The sequence below is a fragment of the Pseudopodoces humilis genome, chromosome 12 (assembly GCF_049639895.1).
Source record: "Pseudopodoces humilis isolate 2021_Gansu_Grassland_sample_001 chromosome 12, ASM4963989v1, whole genome shotgun sequence".
In the NCBI taxonomy this organism is placed as follows: domain Eukaryota; kingdom Metazoa; phylum Chordata; class Aves; order Passeriformes; family Paridae; genus Pseudopodoces; species Pseudopodoces humilis.
This window is the reverse complement of record NC_142211.1, coordinates 4,496,328-4,518,767: the sequence shown is the minus strand read 5'-3', so window position 1 is coordinate 4,518,767 and position 22,440 is coordinate 4,496,328. Positions and strand designations below refer to the sequence as shown.

The window sequence follows — 22,440 nt, the reverse complement described above, 5'->3', positions numbered from 1 at the left end:
GAACAAATGCCCGGAAGCTCTCTTCCTGCTTTCTTGCAAGCACTTTACCCCCTTCCTGGTAAATTGGCCACTGGGAGGGGGGGCGGGGGGAAGGGAAGCCCGAGCTGAGCCGCAGCATGGGCCATTGCTGGGCCCCTGCCTGCAGTCGCCGGGCTGGGCCGGCTCCACCCCCGGGCTGGGCGAAGCAGGGCTGAAATTCTGCCGCTGCTGAGTTTTGCCCGCAACTGCCGGGTGGGGGAAGGGGAGACCGTGGGGCCCCAGCCAAAGCTCTGCCGGGCCACGGCTGGGCCCCTGGCGTGCTGCAGCTAAGCCCTAGCCTAGCTGATGAGATCCTAGCTGTTCCCACCCCAGTGTGGCCCCGATTCATCGTAAGCAGCTCCGGCTGCAGCCGGGCAGAAATCATATAACTACCCGCAGGCCTGGGTGAGGTATTAACTCTTTCACTGCACAGATGAAACTTGCAAAACATTGATCCTCTCTCGAGTGAGAGAAAAGGACAGAGTGAAGACACCTAGAGAAACAACATGAAGACACCAAGGTCAGTAAAGGAGTCAAGTCTCAAATGGGAGGAGAATGAGGAGATGCCCTAATGGGGCTTAAAGTTCTTTTGGTAAGGCCATAGAGATGGACTATGATACACTAGAATATCCCATTTAATTCATGAAAAATCATGGGGGGATGGAGTGTTCAAACTGTAGACATGAGCAGAGGCATACATAATGAAGCAAAGCAGATATTGAAGTAGCTGTGATCCCATGAGAAGCTTGAACAGAGAGAGAGATGAGAGTGATAAAGACCCTTTGCCCCCAGGGAAACAAGAAGACCTTTCTTCCCAGAAATTAAGATGATCTCAGAGATAGATGGAGAGAACCTTTGCTTTTGAACATCTCATCCTTATAATAGTACCCCATAAGTTGACATGGCCCATGAACACAGCTGTGGGAAGGCTGCATGAGATGGGAGAAACTTCAAGATTGCAGATTTTCTGGGCGGCTGATATCCATGGAAATAAAAAGCCACGAGAGAACTGTTTCTTGTGGAGAAGTCTCCATGGCATAGTGAAACTCCTCTCCCTACAAGAACTGATAAAAGACTATTGTAGAGATGGTAACTGATTTAAAATCCCAGGTTTTGTCTCTGTGTTGTCAGTGGGAAAGAAAAGAGGTTGTGGGGAGAGAAGTGTTCTGAAGGTTTTATTCTGATTCTTATTATTATTTTAATAATTTTTTCTTTATACCCTTTAAAGTTTTAAGCCTGTTTTGCCTTCCTCCTAATCGTATCTCACAGCCGGAAATAAGTAAATAATTCTAGTGGGTGCACTGACGATTTGGTCAGCACTAAACCCACTACAAATGCGTTCCCCTATCAGAGGAAATTTCCCTGAGTACTCCAAACCTAGGGATGATTTAATTTAGCAATTTTTTTACTACTTCTCATACTTTTTTTGTTCTGCAAGGGAATGCCTCTGGCCACCCAGAAAAGGTGTCAGTTAACACCAATAGGTATCTGAAACCCTCCTTTCTTGGGAGATCAGAAAAATCTATTTGCCATACTTCTTCTGGAAGTTTTTCTGTCAATCACTCCTTGTTATAGCCTAACTGTTGTATTTGGATTTTTCTTTAAGCAAATGTCACATTGTGATGTTACTCCTTTAATGACTTCTAACAAACCTGGGCCTGCAACTCATGCTCTGAGATATCGGTGGAGGGAATCTACTCTCCAGTGAGTTTTATCATGTTCAGATTTCACATAGTGTTTCAAAGCTCTTTCAGGTATTACTAATTAGCCTCTTTCTAACTGTCCACATCCATTCTCTAGAAGTTTCTCCAAAGCAGTAAAATCATGGACAAAGGACTCTAACTATTTAAAGCTAGAAATTGGTATGTGTCCTAGTTTAGGACAAATTTGGGAGAAAAACTCCAAATGGGGGTTTCCCCAGGGAGGAAAAAAAAATTCAGATGACCCCTCCCCCTCCCCCCCAACTGGTCTGGGAAAGGAAAAAAAAATTTTCTTGGAGAGAAGTGGAAAAAGCTGTTTATTTAACAGAAATTGAATAATATTAAATAATAAAACCTCTCGGTGTTCGATGGGATGGCAAATCTAGGAAGAAAAGTCCTTTTCATGTGGTGTAGCTCGGCTCGCTCAGATTCTTATCAGTCCTTTCAGCACTGGAAAGTGCCAGAGGCCCAGGCCCCGGTGGGCCACAGGCGTGAGCTCCTGGGGTTTGGCTGGGTGTTCAGTCCAGAGCAGGTTTGCACAGATCCAAGAAAAAGGGAAAAAAAAACAAAGGTCCAGGGAACTCCTCTGCCTCAGCTAGCTAAAACTAACTGAAAGCTAAAGAGAAGCTCTGTCCTGCTGTCTGTCCGTGCTGCAGACACCACAGTCCAGGAGTGGGATGTGGGGGAGTGATGTTTTTCTTTAACACAAACTGTGCGCTTCTTCTTCCCCCCGCTCTCGCTCTCAGAGCCTGTCTTAAAGGTGCAGAACTTAATATATAACATAAACCAGATGATTGGGGATACCAGTATCATAAAGTCACCCCAGGACAGTATGTTTATTACAGCTGGGCAGCATGTGAAGTCATCTCCCAAAGATGTGTGCACCCCACCACTGCCCCTCATTCTCTACTTACTCCCTAAAATATTACATATGCATAGGATTACACCATACACCTAATACATATTCATTGTCTGACTCAGTCCACTCTTGCAATGTATGGTAATGAGCTCCATGCCCCTCTGGGCATGCTCAGTTCTTCTTTTGAAATGGGTTTGGGGTCCTTTTTAATGAAATCTTCATTTCCTCGGGCTTAAACTTTTCAATTGTGTCCTATTGGCAGCTCTCCTGGTCCTCTCGGACATAGTTCAGATACCTTGCCTGCAGGTGCAGACATGGTTCCTTCCTTTCCACAATATTCCATTTTTCTTGTCTCCTTCTACTAACACAACTTAAGACAAGTAAATGATATATGGTCTTATTTTAATTAAGCTTTAAGACAAGCAGAATGATATATATATATATATCTCCTTGGTCTATTCATTTCATCTTAGCAATTATTGCCTATGTATTCCTTCTGCAAGCAGAAGCTGTATAGCCTAACTACACCTAGTAATCATTAACTATTCCATTTGTAATCTGATGGCTGATAATTTACTGGTTGCCCAGTATCTACTTCAGTGGGTATCAATGCAGTCACTCTTTTCTTTCAGCGCCCAGCCTAGCTTCATAATCTGTCAATCTGTTACTTTCTTCAGGGAGAGTGTTACCTCTAGAGTGTCCCTGGCACTGCATAATTGCCACCTGTTATGGGAGTTTCACTGCTTGAAGGAGTCTGAGGATGTCGGTTGTATATTTGACAACTTTCTTCCGAGCTGTTAAGAGCCCTCTTTCTCTCCAAATCACGCCATGAGCATGGATAATCCCATAAGCATATTTGGAGTCTGTCCAAATATTGATGATTTTTCCCTTGGCTAGCTCTAACGCTTGGGTTAGAGCTATCAACGCTGCCTTTTGCACTTAAGTTACTCCAGGTAATGAATTTGACTCAATTACCTTAGAGACAGTGGTCACAGCATTCCCAGCCACCTGCGTCCCTTGTTTCATGAAACTGCTGCCATCAGTAAACCAGTTGTCGGCATCTGGGAGTGGTTCTTTCAGGTCTGGGTAGCTGGAGTACACAGCCTCAATGGTTTCCAGGCAATCGTGTACCACTGATTCACCTTCAAATTTTCCTTGCAGAAAGGAAGCAGGGTTAACAATGTTAGTTACTCGAATGTCAATGTCATCAGATTCGGTCAGAACCACTTAGTATTTCAGAAACCTTGAAGGAGACAACCAGTGATTTCCTTCCTGCTCTAGGACAGCCGACACTGTGTGTGACACTACAACAGTTGTCTTTTGTCCTAGTGTGAATTTTCTTGCTTCCTTGATGTTCATTATAATTACTGCAACTGCTCTAAGGCAGGTCGGCCACCCCTTGCTCACAGTGTCCAGTTGCTTGGAAAAATATGGTACTGCTCTTTTATAAGGGCCCAATCGCTGTGCTAAGACTCCCAGAACTATCTTCTGCTTCTCATGTGAAAACAGACAAAAAGGCTTACTCACGTCAGGAAGTCTGAGGGTTGGGGCTCTCATAAATTCACGCTTCAATTCTTTGAAGGCCTTGTGAGCTTCAGGAGTTCATACCACAGCACTCTGAAAGACCTTTACCAGTTCATATAATGACCTCACAATTAGTCCATAATTAGATATCCACAACTGGCACTAACCTGTCATTCCAAGAAAAGCGCAAAGTTCTCTTACAGTTCGTGGCTTAGGTGTTTGGCCAATTGCTTCTTTCCATGCAGTTCCCAGAGATCATTGTTCTCCAGAGATCTCATATCCAAGGTAGGTCACCTGTTGCACCAGCTGAGCTTTCTGTTGAGAAACTCAATAGCCATTTAGTCCCAAAAAGTTCAACAGGCTCACTGTCCACTCAAGGCACTCTTTAACAGTTTTTGTAGCAACCAACAAGTCATCTACATATTGTAGAAGTGTACCTTCCCCAGGCAGAGATTGCTATTGCTCTAATTCTTTAGCCAATTGATTTCCGAAAAGAGCGGGACTGTTTTTGAACCTTTGAGGTAACACTGTCCAGGTAAGCTGGCTTTTCCTTCCTGTACTAGGATTTTCCCATTCAAATGCAAAAATCAGCTGACTCTCTCCTGTGAGAGGTAAGCAGAAGAAAGCATCTTTGAGATCTATGTCTGAAAACCAGATAAAATCCTTTTGTAATTTTATTAGCAGCGTGTAAGGATTAGCAACTACCAGATGTATACTTTTAGTAATTCCATTAACTGCTCGCAGATCTTGTATTAGTCTGTATGTTCCATTAGGTTTCTTTACTGGCAATATGGCGGTATTAAATTCTCTTTCAATAGTCTTGATGCTAAAAACTTAATAATTATGGGCTCTACTCATTTTCTATCTTCCAATCTTAGGGGATATTGTTTCTTAGCTACTGGTCTGGCTCCTGTTTGTAATTCAATAGGATCAGCTAATTTTGATCGTTCCAGACTATCAGTATCCCATACCCCTGGGTACACTTGATTTAATATTTGTTTCAAATAATTGTCATTATTTCCTGTCTCTGACTCAATTGTTAATCCTAATGCTAAAACTAATTTGTCTTCTGGCACTTTTTAATTTTATTTCCCCTTCTTTAAATTCAATTGTTGCTTCCAAATTTTTTATTAAATCCCTGCCTAACAAAGATTTAGGTGAATTAGTTAAATAGAGGAATTGATGCATTCCCATCCTTTCCCCAGTTTTGTATTTAAGTGGTTTTAAAAAGAATGAATTTTGTGGTTGGCCCGTGGCTCCCTTGACTCTAATGTATTTTTGACTTTTAGGTACCAAAACTTGATTCAAAACTGAAAATGTGGCTCCAGTATTTATTAAAAATTCAATTTCTTTATCATTCCCTAGTTGCATTTTAACCAGTGGATCCACTAGGGTCAGATCTGCCAGTCCCCATCGCTCACTGTTACCTACAGCTGCGCTGACAGCCTCTTGCACTTGATTTGCCAAGTCAGGGCACCGGCACTTCCACTGACTTTCTCTTTTACAAAATGCACACTGATTCCGTCACAGTCTGAGTTGTAATTGATTTGAGCTTCCTCTGCTGCTTCCACCTCTGTTGCCACTGAAGATGAATAGATCACACGGACACAGGTCGAGGTGTGGTGAAAGGAAGAGAGAGTTTATTTTTCCTCCCAGGATTTATAGGCTTCTGACCACGGCAAGGGATTGGATGGTCAGGATAACACTTTCTCACTGCACTGGCCATGAGAGATGCCCATCACAAGACGTGTAACAGAAAGAATTTACACATATCTATGTTTATAGTTACTGTCCTGGGAAAGTCCTTAGAAAACTATGTTAGCAAGCTCAGAAGCTGAGTTTTCAGGGCAACATCTCACCCTTTTTGGTCTAACAAAAAGAAAAGAAAAAAGAAAAATGAACAAAGAAACTAGCAACATTATAAACAATCAAAAGGATAAATAATAGGAAAATACAATACTCCATACAATCAGAAGGCTGTAATTTCAGGGTGATATCTCACCCTTTCGTTATTACGAAAAAAACCCAAAAAACCAGAAAAACAACAAAACTCAAAAAATAAATGAAACAGTTGTCCAACATCAACACCTGCTTGTGGATGGCTCTCAATTTGGTCACAGAGGCAGAATCCATGGCCAAATTGAAAAGTGCCTGGGAAAACTTCTGAAATGCTATGACAGCAGCCTGTAATTCCACCAATTGGGCTGATCCAACCTCATGACTCTCCAAAAAAACCCAAAAAACAAAACAGCGACATCAATGGAAAGATTAATGTAATAAACTTGAGGAGCAGAAACTGCTCGCAGAACCTCCTCCAGCATCTACTGTGCCTGTGGGATCAGTGTCAGAGGTGACTTTAAAATCAGAGTCCCCCTTTAATAGACCAAACAAGGGAGACAGTTGTGTTGTGGTCAGTCCCATATAGGGACACAACTATGTAAAAGTCCATTAATATCTGGACATCATTCATGCAGTGTCTGCACTGAATGCAAAAAACATAATTGCACCTCCAAATGCGGGACTGTTTGTCCCAAAAATTATTTTGACCCTCAAATAATTTCAAGGAGGCTGTTTCTGGAGTCACTTGCAGCTCCATATCATCGGCAAATGCCGGCAAATTTTCACATGCCTTATGGCAAAATCTCCATTGATATCTCTGTGTGGGCTCAGCATTAATGATAGCTGGCACCAGAAAGGCAAATTTCGGTCTGTCATTGGGTTGCAAAGGAATTGTAAAAAACAAGCCTTCAGATCCACGATGAGGACTAGCCAATCAGCAGGAAGCACGGCAGGTGAAAGCATGCTAGCCTGCAACATCCCCATGCTTTCCATCATAGCAGTAACTTTCTGGAGGTATTGTAGCAGCCTCCATTTCCCAGACTTCTTCTTGATACAGAAAACAGGAATGTCCCAGGGACTGGTTGAAACTCCAGATCACTGTGATCCAACTGTTCTTTCATCAAGTCACAGAGGGTGACTAGTCTATCATGAGAGAAGACAACAGAAAATGATGAACAAAGAGTCAGTCTCAAGTTCTTCTTTGTGCTGAATGTGTCAGCATCGAGTCCAAGGGTCATTCCGGGGCCCGTCAGCAAACCTGACAATCATGATGTCCATGCCAGTGTCAAAAACCCACGGAAGCTAATCTCTGACAGCATCTCACCAAGGATGGACAGGGTGCAGACCTGTTCAGGATGATCCCTGGCTGTCAGAACAGCAGTCCAGTGACCCAGGGGGGTCCAGGGAACCCGAAGCCACCATCTCCCCACAGCTGGTTCTCAGCTCTGCGAACAAAAAACTCAAAAGGCACAAGGTGAGCAAATCTGGGTCCCGCAGGGATAGGAACAAGAGGGGTGAGTGTGGAACTCATGGCAGAAATGCACCCCAGGAAATCCGAATCAACGTCCCCTAGGTGAACAATGATGCCCTGAGCAGTGGTATGCAACCACGCCACAAGAAGAGCACTCATGCCCTCACCCACTGGACCTAAGCATTTGGAAGCACATGGAATGCCTGATACTCTCAGCTGCACAGTCATCTGACAGGATGACAAGGTCCACAGGCCAGCCGAAGAAGCTCCGGCAGCCTGGGACCCTTGGCCCATCAAGGCCACCGACTTCTGTCCTGCGGCAGCACCACCGGAGCCAATGGTAAACAGTGCAGGACCTTGGTCTGCCGCGGTCGCAGGAGGCGATGGGGAAGGGCCGCCTCCAGCCGCAGGCTCGGGCAATGCCCGGGAACCCGAGGCGGGGTGGGTTGGAGCCAGATTGGCACGGCCCGCCTCCAGCATTGGTAGAGGCACAGCCTGCGAAGCCGCGGCACCGTCCTGCTCTGCTGCCAGGGGACAACCCAGGCTCGCAGGAGGGGAAAACCGCAGCATGGGGCCGGCAGAACCCGCCCCGGCGTCTGCACCACCCGCAGCACCCGTGCCCCCGCCCCACGAATCTGGCGCGGGGGGCACAGTGCTCGGAACCGCCCCTAACAGCGTTTCTTCAGGGGCAAAAGGTCCAAGAAGCGGCACCAGCCGCCCCTCCACTGGAACAGCGTGCGCGGCCGCCGGCGCGGAGCCTGGGCCTGGTCCATCCCCCACCGTGGAGCAGGGCACGGCCCAGCCGCAGCAGGGACACGGGACCGACCCTGAGGCATTCCCCAGAGGCGGCGGCACCCCCCGTTCAAGCACCCCCCCCATCGGTCTGCGCCAGGAGGGCACACGAAGGAGGCGACCCCACCTCAGGCTTACACCGCCCGGGCGCCAGCTGAGGCGGCGTTACGTCCCCCCATTCCGCGGCGCCCCCATTCAACCCGCCAGGGGCCCCGGCGATCCTGGGGGAGCTGACCTCGGGACCCGACCTCAGAACGCCGCCACACCCTCGCCAGATCCCCAGCAACCGGACCAGCCGGGGCTCATAGCCGACCAGCAGAGCCTCGAGCAGGGAATCACCTAATGCGTCCCAAGCCAACTGCGAAAAAATCGCTTCAACCACAGGGAAAAACCCCTCAATTCTCCCATAGTCACACAATCGCTGAAAGTCAGCATACGAAACATCAGTCCCTCTCTGATCAGACACCGCACACCATATTTCCATAACCAGGCCCTCTGTAGGAGAGAGCCCAAAACCATCCATAGCCACAGGCTAGACAGTGCCCTGCAACCGTCACGTGCAAGACACATCGAAGTCACCAGATGTTGCCGCTGAAGATGAATAGATCACACGGACACAGGTCAAGGTGTGGTGAAAGGAAGAGAGAGTTTATTTTTCCTCCCAGGATTTATAGGCTTCTGACCACGGCAAGGGATTGGATGGTCAGGATAACACTTTCTCACTGCACTGGCCATGAGAGATGCCCATCACAAGACGTGTAACAGAAAGAATTTACACATATCTATGTTTATAGTTACTGTCCTGGGAAAGTCCTTAGAAAACTATGTTAGCAAGCTCAGAAGCTGAGTTTTCAGGGCAACACACGTCTGCTCTGTTTTTGACCACACCCACTATTCTGGTGCTGATCCAGTGCAGCCACTATAGCTGTGGCCAGCTTTTTCTGTTTTTGCTTGTCCCTGTTATTATATACTCTCCAAGCTTTTCCCATTAATGCTTCCAGGTCCCTTCTTGCAAGCTCAATATCACACCAATCAGGGTCCTGGTTACTTACAACCAACTCAAACCTTTTTGCAGCTTTCCCAGGATCCTCTCTAGTTTCTAACTTCTCTCCAGCTATTCAGATTGCTAGTAGAAAAGGGAACTTTCACTCACATTACTTCTCCCCTGGGACCTATTACTTCCCAAAGAGGGGCTATTAAAGGCAAAACCTTTTTTGTTTTACTTCTCATTTGTGCTGTTATTGGAGTCCCTGAACTTATTTCCTCACCAGAATCATACATCTCATCATCACTACTGCTTGGGTTTGACAGGAGGGGGAATGGTTGGAGGAGAGTGTGCAGCTGGCCTTGGATAGTTCAGCTGTAAATCCTGGACATATATAACACTGTCTCCTTCATGCTTGTCTGCTAACTTCAAACACCTCTGCCCTATACTGCATCCAGAACATCTCTTCATCTTCCACTTGTTATCCTTTTCTAATGATAACACAAAATAATCCTGTGGAGCCAAATTTATGGCACATTCCCTCTGCCACTCAGGCTTATTTCTCAGAGTAAAAAAAAGATCGGCGTACATTGCTTCCTCCTACTTCGATTCCCTCCTTTAAAACAACATTAATTCCGACAAAGTATTGTAATTTAAAGTGCTATTCACAGGCCATTTTCCCCTGGTGTCTAATTGATAAAGGGACTACCATTGGTTGCAATATTTTAATAAATCACTTTTCTTTAGGTTACCTCCTGGAATGCCTCCTAACTCCCTCCAGTGGGCCAAAACACACCCTAAAGGGCTCTTTTATACTATTTCCTTACTGATGGAACTACCCATTTCAATGTAACTTCAATTGTATGTGATGGCACTTTATAGCAAGAATACAAATCCTACTTCTGTCAGCTCTCAGCCCTTACACACAACATCACACACACAGCGGATATCGGAGGTATGACAGACTCCAATGTTTTCTTTTACAATAAAACACTCACTATACACCCAAGGGTCACACAACCATGGGACATCAAACTGGCACAGTGTTCCACACAGGAAAAAGAAACTGGGGTCTTATAAATGGAAGGAATGAAACAGGGTATTGGAGCAGGATGGGACATGGATTAAAACTGTTAGCAAAGCAAACCGTAAGAGCTTCTGGCAAACACCCAAACAGTAACAGCTATAAAGGCACCAAAACAGACAGTGAAAACTGTTGGCAGATACACAGCAGGCAGTAACAGCTGTTAGCACAAACACTGAAAAGAAGCACTCATTTTAGACAAAATAGACAAAAACAACACATACAATAATCAAACTCAAAATTCTAAGACCAAAATCAATAGTAAAAATCATCAGACTTCTTTCGGGGACTTTAACCCCTTCCTTCAGGGACTCTAACCCCTTTGTATCAATTGCAGGAATTCTCCTGTGATACTGCACCCTGTGAGGGACATCTCCCCCATCTAATGGCAGTTTCCTAACCAAACAAACCAAGAATATTTAAAATTAAAAATACCTTGAATTTTAGTAGTCGGTCAGTCCTTGTCTGCCCCCACAGAGAGCCAGTGAAGCGAGGACTCTGTCCAGGAAAATCTCAGGGCACGCCAAGGGAGTACCCAACTCCAATAGATCTTCCAGCCAGGCAGAGAGGTCATGCCATGCTAGGTCACCAAAACTGATGGCCGAAAGATCGGCTGGAAATAAATCCCCATAGACCAATGTCTATAGAGCAGGTATTTGTGTATTGCAACACCGGAGGTGAGAGAGATATCTCCTCCTAACTCACACACCTTTGTCAAGTGCTATGGTATATTTATACAGGAAGTATTGCTTAGTATCACTATGTCACTACAACATCATCACATACGCACCAGAAGTAATTTACTTAGTATGATCTCATGGTTATTAGATAGTTCTTTTGCACTGAACTTGCATTGCCCCAATTTGGGGGTCATTGGGGGTCTTTGATGAAGGCTTCCAAAGTCGTCTTCGCATCTGAACTTTTCAACTTTGTCTTCAGAGCATGCACAGTTACAGTGTTCCTTGGTCTTGTCTGGTCCTAACTGGCCTAAATATTTTGTGGCTAATTTGCTTTACATTTGCCAATTTATCATTAGTACTGTACTTATCTCTGAAACTATCCACCTGGTGAGGTTTTTTTCTTTTTTTTTTTTTCTTGTCTATTCAGCATTAAGCAAATAGTTAACCATATACTAGCCATTATATTGTATAGAAAGTTATTTATATCAGGTTATATAGGTATAAAAAGTTATGATTCAGGTTATATAAGTATAAAAAGCTATGATTCAGGTTATGTAGGTATCAGATTTATATATATATAAATATATATATATATATATATATGTGTGTGTGTGTGTGAAAAACGAGGTTCACATATTTTTTATATAGAATTTAAAAGTTTAATAAAAAGACAGGAGAAAAAAATAAAGTATACAGATACGGCCGGGTGTCTCTGCATTTAGCCAAGAGAGCACACCTACTAACAAAGGATTGTCCCTTAAAAACAGAACCCTACTACATATCCATAAATTCTCATACATATTCATACATTCTTCTTAGGATTTTTTGTGTTCTTCTGTTTAGTTTTCTCTTGCCCCCTTTCCAATAGATCAATCTTCTTGGCGCCATCGAGATTTACATTTCCTGATAACAGAAATGCAATAAATTCCTCCCCCAGAACTCTGGTCAGGCGGTCTTCATCTGGATAAGATAGTTTACAAATGCAGGGGGGGTCTCTAGCTATCTTTTTCAGTCTTTGGGTTATACAAACAAAACTAGTTTTTGTTTTAATACTATGCCATAGCCTAACATATATGTATTATACCACTATTTCTAAGTTTCATCAATAACAGAAATAAAGGAAACTATATTAATACAGCTAAATTTTCTAATCTTATACATATAACATTCATTATAATATTTGCAAAAAGCCAGTAATATGATATGCATTTATAACAATATCCTTCCTCTTTCATTTCATGAATCATTTGGCTTGAGCATTGTTTCTTGTTTTCTAGCCTTCATTATTTGCTCATATTTTTCCCAAAATAATCTTGCTTCTTCAAATGGATCTTCTATGTTGTTTTGTTTCTTTAACACCATAAGTTTCTGTGCCGCTCTAGATGTAGTCAATTTTGGATCTATAGGCATTGTTATCACCTGCATACTCTGAACTACACTGGTGATTAGCTGAATAAAACAGGGGATTAAACAAGGAAGAAATATCAAGCCAGCTGTAGCACACAAAAGTAGAAGCCTAACTTTTTCCACCATTCTATTCCCAATAGATTATCCCACCAATTGCTTTTTAGCATTGGGTCCCATTTTTGAACTGGTACATGTGCTATTTTTCTGATATCATTGACTATATCCAGAATGGCATCCCCATTGTCATCTATTTTTAAACAACAATCTGATGTATTAAATTTCCCACAAACACCTCCTTCTTCAGCTAACAAATAGTCTAAAGCCAACCTATTCTGATATATTGCAGCTCTGGTTTGACATTGCTGAGTGGATATTAATTGTATTACCTGAGCAGTTTTATTTGTTATTACTTCTACAACTGCCTGGAGTCTTATGATGCGATTTAGCATATAAACTGGGGTTTGATATCCCCAACTCCCATCTTGTGCCCAGGTAGCTGGCCCATAGGTTTCCAATATGCACTCAGGGGGCCATTCTTCATCTCCCCATTTTTGAAATCTTCCAATCTCCTCCCTATTGTTTCTTTTTAGGTCTTCATATACTGGTACTCTTAGTTTATCTCCATTTGGTCCTGGCAGAAGAAAAAATCCTGGCTGTATAATTCCCAGAGTACAACTCCCTTTCCATCGTGGGGGGATTTTTGGGTATGCTCTTTTTCCACATATCCAAAATAAGCCATCTGGTGCTTTCCAAAAATCAATTTTTTGTTGATTTAAGTTCTCCCAGAGTTTGGAGATTTCGGGGATACCAAAGTAAGGATTCTTGCCTTTATTCTTACATTGAAACAGTTAAATTTCATTATTATATTTGCAATCCCCTTCCTTTGTTTTTCTCTGAGCCCAGTACAGAGTTGATTCTTCTGGGATCCACCATGTAGAAGTTCCATTACTAACTTTATATCTCTTACAGGGAGTATTTTCTACTTCATTAAGAAAATTTTTCCCCATGCGCCAGAGACATTCTTGTCTTATCACTGTTGAGCTTAAAATCCACCCTTCTGGATGGTTTTCTCTCTTTGTAATTGTCTGGTCCCATTTTAGGAGTTCAATTGGACCTAAGCTGCTGCCTTTCCATGGCCATTCCTCTGATGTCAAAGCCCCTCCACATACCCAACAGTCGGTGATGTTAAATTCCTTACTGATTCTCTCTCAAAACTCCACAAACTTCTTTTCCCAGTCTTGAGATATCTATTTCTTTTTCTAATTGTTGTTCCAGTTTTGTATACAAATCTTGAAGTGAAACTGACACAGAATTAGATTGCTGTGCTGGTTTTGCCTTTTTGCTTACCAGTTCTTCTTTTACTAAATCTTGGGCTTTGCTTCCAATAACGTATGTAAAACAAATACATCTCTCCCCTTTTGGGCATTCACTTCCCAACCTATTACCACTTGCTCCCAAAATTTCTGTAATCCAATATTTTTTCCCATTATGCATACAGTTACTTAGTTTAGATGGGTTTTAACAGTGACTGTTGATACGGGTATGAGCGATTAAAAAGGAACCTCGGTGTTTGTGTATATACAGCTTTCGGTAGCATTTATGGCATGTGTTTGCTGGTATTCCAAACGGGAAAAGACAAAAAATGAGTGACAAAAAAAGGAATAACGAAGGTCCAATATGGCTTATATTCCCACCTCCCATGCCTATGGGGTTGCTACCCATAGCAGGTGTATAGTCTCTTCTTGGTGGCAACTACAGTGGCCAACCTGGTCTTGCCCTCTATTTCCTTATCACCTGCTTTTTGTCAGTTTCCAGGCAAATGGCTTTTGGCACTTCTTAACTGTAGCTTCCCACCATTCCTCAGGTATTTCTCACTCAACAGGCACTAATAATTCCCATCCACAAAGCAGTTATTATTTCAGTTGTTCTTAATTCAGTCTGGAGAGAGGATCGATTTAGCACTCTACATTTCATGCAAAGAGAACGACAATTGTGTGCACTACAATACCAATTTTCCTTACAATTTAAACACTTACATTTAACCCAACTAGCATGTCCTGTATTAGGATGATTTAGACAGGGTATATGGTATGGCACTGATGGGAGCTGTAATTCTCCCTCCTCCTTGTATAAGTCACAGGCTACAGCCAGAACTTGGGGATCTCTTAATCAAAACAGTCTGGATCCCCCTGTTTGAAGTGGGAGTATTCCTCCCCAGGGTGGGTATCTGAGATGTTTTAAAGCTTGTCCAGGCAACACTTGAAACCACTGGTATAAGCTTGGCTTTACTTCCCAGGTAGGTGTTATTCTCTGTACATTCCTTGGATCATGTGGATTTTCCCAGTTCATTACCACCCAGTCCCCACTTTAGAGTCAATTTGGTATCACCTGGTTCAGAAGTTATAGTCCACTCCGCAGGTTTCTTCACAGGTCCTTTGATTCTGATGGCGTGGATCCACCTTCGTTCCCTGGTCCGGATTGCAGCCTCCGTTGTCAGCAGTACCTGAAAAGGACCTTCCCATTGTGGAGTTAAAGATTGTTCCTTCCATGTTTTCACCAGTACCCATTCCCCTGTGTCCTGGGGTGACTTTATGATACTGGTATCCCCAATCGTCTGGTTTATGTTATATATTAAGTTCTGCACCTTTAAGACTGGCTTTGAGAGCAAGAGAGGGGGAAGAAGAAGCGCGCAGTTTGTGTTAAGGAAAAACATCACTCCCCCACATCTCGCTGGTGGGACTGTGGTGTCTGCAGCACGGACAGACAGCGGGACAGAGCTTCTCTCTGGCTTTTAGTTAGTTCTAGCTAGCTGAGGCAGAGGAGTTCCCTGGACCTTTGTTTGATTTTTTTCCCAATTTTCTTGGATCTGTGCAAGCCTGCTCTGGACTGAACACCCAGCCAAACCCCGGGAGCCCACGCCTGTGGCCCACCGGGGCCTGGGCCTCAGCACTTTCCAGCGCCGGAGGGACTGATAAGAATCTGAGTGAGCCGAGCTACACTACATGAAAAGGACTTTTTTTTTTCCTCCTAGATTTGCCATCCCATCGAACAGCAAGAGGTTTTATTATTTAATATTTCTCAATTTCTGTTAAATAAACAGCTTTTTCCACTTCTCTCTAAGGAATTTTTTTCTTTTCCCAGACCAGTTGGTGGGGAGGGGCATTTCCCTGGGGAAATCCCCATTTGGAGTTTTCCTTCCTAATTTGCCCTAAACTAAGACACCCTGGATGGATATTATGAATTTTAAAGTCTAAAGGTGTGGTTTGAGGGATTATCCCTTTTAACCGCAAATTTTCAAGGGTTTTTGCAATTGTTTTCACATATCCTTTGGTACTCATTTCCCCTACTTCATAGGTAGCAGTTTCATGTTGGGTGGTCAGAAAGGGTAACCCGAACATCATCTCATAGGGTGACACTCCTAAATCTGATCGAGGTTGTGTTCGAACCCTCAATAAAGCCAGAGGTAGGCATTTTACCCATGACATTTGGGTTTCAATTATTAATTTTGTTAAAGTTCTTTTTAGAGTCTGATTCATCCTTTCTACCCGGCCTGATCTCTGTGGATGCCATGGGGTATGTAATTCCCATTTTATTCCTAAGGCTTGAGTTATTTGCTACAAGACTTTTGATGTGAAATGCGTTCCTCTGTCTGAGTCTATTATATTTACCATCCCATATCTGGGGATGATTTGTTCTAAAAGGGTTTTACATACCACATTGGCTGTGGCCTTGACGGTAGGAATTGCTTCCACCCAATGGGTTAGGTGATCTGCTATTACTAATAAAAATTTCCATCTTTGTACTTGGGGAAGTTCAGTGAAGCTGACTTGGATACTTTGAAATGGTCGGAGGGCTAACTCATGGCCTCCAAATGTCATCTGTCTCATTACCTTTTTATTCACTTTCTGGCAAGTTATACATCTTTCAGTTACTTGTTTTGCCACTCTAAAAATCCCAATACACCCATAATTCCTTAAAAAGTGATCACACAAAGCTTGGGTACCCCAATGAGTTTTTTGATGCATATCTTCTAATATTTTTCTAGTAAGTGATTTATTAAGTAACTGTCTTCCATCAGGGAGTCTCCATTTTCGACATTCATCCTGTTTCCCCCCCTATCTTGTTTAACTGTTTTTCCTCTGCTTCACTGAATTTGGGAATTGTCAATTTTTCCATGTCTGGAGTTAGAATTAACAGAACTCTTTTGATCCCATTTTCTGCTGCATCTTTAGCTTCTTGATCTGCCAAATTATTTCCTCTTATTTCTGAGGTCATTCCCTTTTGATGTCAACATGTACTACTGCTATCTCTTCAGGCAATTTTAATGCCTCTAAAACTTCTAAAATGAGTCCTCCATGTATCAATACTTTTCCCTTTGAATTTAGTAATCCTCTTTCCTCACAGATTTTTCCAAAAGTATGTACTACTCCAAAGGCATACCTTGAATCAGTGTAGATGGTTCCCTTTTTATGTGCTAAATGTTCTAATGTTCTTTTTAGAGCATATAATTCACAGGTTTGAGCTGACAAGTTTGAGGGTAATTTTCCTTTCTCAACAGTTTGCATGTTTCTCCCATCAACTACCACATAACCTGACACCCTTTTCCCATGTAAACATCTGGAAGAACCATCTACATATATTATTTCTCCTTCTGAGAGAGCTTGTTCTTTAAGATCTTCCCGAACTTTCGTCTGATATTGGATAATTTCCAAACGATTATGTGTTAAGTCACTTTTTGGTTCTCCATACAAAAATTGAGCTGGATTTAAACTTTTACTTACTTCTAGTGTCAAATCATCACTATCAGGATTGCTTCATATTTTAACATTCTAGAATCTGATAACCATTTCTCAGCTTTCTGGTTTAACACATTTCGGACTGCATGAGGTGTGTACACAATTAGTTTGCTTCCAAAAGTAAGCTTACGGCTGTCTTCTACTAGGATTGCGGTAGCTGCTACAGATTGAATACATACCGGCCAGCCATGACTCACTGGGTCCAGCATTTTTGACAAATATGCTACTGGTTTTTTTACTCCCCCCCACTCCTGGGCTAAAACTCCATGAGCTACTCCACTTTCCACATTCACGTACAGATAAAAGGGTTTTTCTAATGATGGCAAGCTTAAAGCTGATACTGAGGCTAGTTTTAACTTCAGTTCTTCTAATTTGCTATCATCTTCGTTGGTCCACTTTATGTCTTCACCTTCTGTCAATTTTCCATATAAAAATTTCACTTCCTGTGTATAACCTTCGATCCATAATCTACAATATCCCAATAATCCAAGTAATTTTCTAATCTCCCTTTTTGAAGAGGGAGGGGGGAGAGATAGAATTCCTGCAATCCTCTCAGGGTTTAGTTTTTGGCTACCCTTGCTTATTAAATGTCCGAGATATTTTACCTCTGATTCTACAAATTGCAATTTCCCTTTTGATACTCTTAGTCCTTTTTCCCCAAGGAAATTCAAAAGTTTTATAGTAGCCTCCTTAACTTCACCTTCAGCTTCCCCTGATAACAAAAGATCATCAACATATTGGATAATCTGTATTCCAGGAGGAGTGGGGAAAGTTTGTAATACTGTTTCTAAAGCTTGCCCAAATAAGTTTGGAGATTCAGTAAACCCCTGTGGTAATTTTGTCCATCTCAGTTGCTGCTTTTTCCCAGTAGTTGGATCCTCCCATTCAAAGGCAAAGATATTTCGGCTTTCCTCAGCTAATGGACATGACCAAAAAGCATCTTTAAGATCTACCACACTGAACCACTGGTTCTGGGGTGGGACCTTGCTTAGGAGAGTATAAGGATTTGGAACTACTGGGTAACGGGTCCGAGTTCTTTTGTTAACTTCCCGTAAATCTTGTACTAATCTGTAATTCCCATCAGGTTTCTTTACTGGGAGAATAGGGCTATTATGAGGAGACATACAAGGTTCTAATGTCCCATCTTTTATTAGTCCTTCTATCACTGGTTTTAAACCTTCTCTTCCTTCTAAGGATATGGGATACTGACACACACGTATGAGGCACTCTTCTCTCTCAGTCGTGACCCTTATGGGGTCAATGTCCAGTCCTCCCCTATTTCCTTCCCCAGCCCAAACTTCCTTGTTTATTTTATCTTCATCCTCTAGGTCAAGTTTTAAAACTTTAGCAGTCATTCTCCCTTCTTCAGGTATAACTCCTATTCCTAGCTTTACTTGTAAGTCCCTCCCCAATAAGTTGCTACCTGCCCCAGGGACTAATAAAACATTCCCCATCCAAATTTTAGGTTTTTTTTTTCAATTACCACATCTTTAATGACTGGAACTGTGAAACATTCTCCTTTTGCCCCTGTTACTTTTACAGTTTCTTTACTTACATCACAACCTGCTGGAATATGTAATAGACAGGTCCTCTCTGCCCCTGTGTCAACCACAAACTCCAATTCTTCCTCCTAGGGACCTATTTTTAAGGTTATCACAGGCTCCAGATGGTATTTGTCCCCTAGAAAATAGAGCCTATGACTCTTCTATTCTTCTTCTGGGCCTATTTCTTGGAAAATTTTCTGGTCCTTTATTAGGTGAGGACATTCTCTCTTCTAGTGCCGTTTCATCCCACAGTAATAACAGGTATTCTTAAAGTGCTCTTGGGATTCTGTTTGTACTGAGGTCCTGTTTTTTTCCTTTTCTCTGCCCCTAAACCCTGGATGCCTAGGGGTAGTATTTGGAGGCTTCAAATTTCTCTGGAAACTACTTTCTCGCATAGTTGCTACCAGGATTTTTGCTTCTCCTTTAGCTTTTTCTTCATCTCGCCTTACATAAACTTTTTGAGCCTCTTTTAATAAATAATTTAAAGGTTTGTCATACCAGTTTTCCATTTTTTCCATTTATTTCCTAATGTCTGGCCAGGCATGGGTGACGAAATTAACTCTCAAAAGGGTTTGCCCTGCTATTGTCTCGGGGTCTATCCCAGAATATTGTTTCATATCCCTCCGAAGTCTTTCTAACCATTCAGTTGGGGTCTCCTCCTTTCCTTGTCCTTCAAATGCTTTTTTTTTGCATTTTGCCCTGGAGGTGCTGCCTCTTTTATTCCTTTGATTATCAGATTACGATAATCGTTCATATTTCTTCGTCCTGCCTCATCATTTTGATTCCAATTGGGAGGTACCATTGGTATTTTCTGGTCCCCTGGTGGTCCTTGCTGGTTTTCCTTTTCCCATATTTTTATTCCAGCAACTAATCATCTGCCTCTCCTCTTGGGAAAATATAATTTTCATTATTGATTGCATTTCTTCCCAAGTAAATATGTTGGGACCTAAAAATTGATCCAATTGATCTGCTGTGCTTATAGGATCTTCTAGTAGCCTTTTTATTTCCTTTTTCTTAAAAACGAGATTCACTTAATAAATTATAAAAAGAATTTAATATAAATAAAAGACAATTAGGAGACATAAGAAATAAAGCAAAGGGTTAAAACGGCCGGGTGCCTTGGCGCGCTGCCAAGAGCACACCTGGTATCCCATGGATACCCCTTTTATCCCATCCTTGCTGTGAGGGGTTAATGCATATTCAAGCATGTCCCCTCCCTGGTTCCGCCTTCTTAGATCATGCTTTTGCACAGTCTCAGTTTCTGCTGGTCATCATAATTTTTTTGCTGGTCATCATTATTCTTGCTGGTCAGCATTCTTTTGGAGTCTGGTTTCCTTTTTTCTGCAGATGGTCAGTTGTTGATAAGGGTCTGGGCCCCTCATCCTTCTTCTGAGGGCAGCTGAGCTTATCTTTCCCCCCTGCCCACGTCCTGGTACTGTTTTTTTTTTTTTTTTATAACAGTTTGCTCTCCATTTCCTGCTGCTGATAACAGCCTGTTTTCCACAGCTTGATCCTCCCATTGTCTTGCCTTGTCCGGATGAAACACATCCTTACCATTCAGAGTTCCTATCTAAGCCTATAACTTGCTAAGAGAGAAAAGAATATAGTGAAAGCATATAATATATATTTATCAGAATAATTGTGAAAAGCCAATATTTACAACATGAATTCACAACACTTTTTAAAATCTCTGACTTCTGAAGAAGTCAAAGGGGCATTTACAAATCCCGTATTTTCACCTCCCATTGGGACTTCTCATAATGGGAATAAACTAGTAGCCTTTCTGTATTGTTTTGGGGAGGAGTCAGGGGAAACCCACTTTTGAACTGAGCTTCCTGTATTTTGATATGGTACCTCTCCTTTAAAGGAAAAATTCTTTAGAACCGCCGTGTCCATGGCAGGGGTTGATGGGATTGTACAGGCAGGGATCCGTCCCGCAGCTGAGTCCTCCAAGGGGAGGGCGTAGGCGGGGACTGTTACCGGAACCGCCGAGAGACTCCGCTCTCTCAGCGGAAACCAAACCGGGGCGTGGACAGTCTGCACATGTCTCATGGCGGCAGGAGCAGCGGTGCCCAGCGCAGCCGGCGGGGACACAGCCACCGGGGTCGGGACGGCCGGGGCAGCTGCGGGAGAAGTGGCCGGGGGCGGGACAGCCAGGGCTGCGGTTCCCCGTATGGTCGGCGCAGACAAAGCTGCTGGGGCCGGGACGGTCTGGGGGAACAGGGCCTCTCGTGCCGCCGCCGGAGTGACCGCGGGCCAAGCAGCCAGAACCGGGGCAGAAGGAACCTCCGGCAGGGCCGGCGGGGCGGCCACGAACCACGCGGCTGCACTCAGGGCAGGCGGGACCCCCAGCAGGGCATCTGCGGCAGGTGGGGGGCCAAGCGGGAAAGGGGGGGCAACACTTCTAGAGGATCCCAGCTTTTCTCTTTCCTTTTCTCTTCTTGTTTTGTCTTTGAGATTTCTGATGCTTCTAGAATTTTTACTCTGTTGGAGTCTGTGTCCCCCATCCAACATGCAGCATATTCCTTCTCTTCTGGATTAAACGGTTCTTTTGAATTTACAAATATGTTTAAAGCCTGACAAATCCAAGTTTCAAAAGAACCATATCTAGGCCAACAAACGTGGTCAGATCTTGCTTCCTTGTTCGCCCATTAGATCATGCAAAAATGAATCATGTTTACTTTATCCTTTTTCCTTGTACTTGGGTTAATATCCCAATTAGCTAACATAATTCTTAGAGGGCTATCTTGGGGTATTTCTTCTAGCAATTTTTTTTCCCCAAACCCGACTTACTGGTTTTCTGCCCCACTTTTTTTTTATTTTTATTTTTTATCGATTGATTTATTTCTACCAACCTAAACACTACCTCCTTCCCCCCCCCCCCTTCCAGGCATCAAAAACCCTTTCTCTTAACAATACAATATTATACAATACCATACAACACAATACACTTTCCTCAAAAAAATAAAATTAAACATAAATTCAACAACATTTTCTGTCATCCATTTCCACACGCTCTTTTTATTTCTTTGTCTCTTCTCTGCTCCTCCTGAAATCCCAGACTTTAAACCAAAAACACAGCCCACTGTTGCAAATGCTTACACACAATCACACAGGAGATTGTCTTGGGACTTAATAAAACAAAAGCTATAACCACAGGGTGCCCCCCCCAAACACACAACTGCAGCTAATGCCACACACCAGTACCACTCTGCATTCTACTTGCACATCTGGCTCAGAAACAGCTCCCTGATAGTCTCGCACCAGTCCTCAGCCCCTCACCACAACACAACCTAATACAATCCACTTCCTTCCAAACAAACCAAAGTCAACCTTTAAATTAATAACTACACATTTATTTGCTCACATTCACTCAGATCTATTTTACGCACTCTCACTCATTTTTACTCAGAGCTAGACAAAAATAAAATACTTTTTACTTTTGAGTTATTAATATCTTCCCATGGGTATTATAAGGCCTTGGATGATTTAGGTTTCTTGGGTGTACCCCTCAATCCGGCTGTGTTAACCCCAGATTTCTTGGCTGTACCTCTTAATCCGGAAAAGTGTTGGGGATCCCACTTTTATCCCGTTTTCCCAGTGGATTGTGCCAGGAAAACCCTTGGCTCCCTTTCCCGAGGGGCTAACCCCTCCCCTGAGACCCAGTCCCAGTAACCCCGAGGGTGTCTTGCAACCCCCGCTTTCCGCTCCCCCAAAGATTGCTTACAATTGGTTTTGTTC

General features: G+C 43.1%; 1 protein-coding gene across 2 annotated transcripts in view; it reads left to right on the top strand.

Moving 5' to 3' along the window:
• LOC148183294 (E3 ubiquitin-protein ligase KCMF1-like) overlaps positions 1-22,440 on the top strand; it is a 146,037-nt gene that overhangs the window by 83,828 nt on the left and 39,769 nt on the right. Inside the window, exon 1 of one of the 2 annotated variants that reach the window (XM_088061520.1) lies at positions 20,858-21,068. The exons of the other annotated variant lie outside the window; for it this stretch is intronic. Coding sequence (XP_087917646.1) covers positions 20,873-21,068 — 196 coding nt within the window. The 5' untranslated portion in view covers positions 20,858-20,872. Of the gene's footprint in view, positions 1-20,857; positions 21,069-22,440 lie in introns of those variants that run through there. 2 annotated transcript variants of the gene reach the window in all.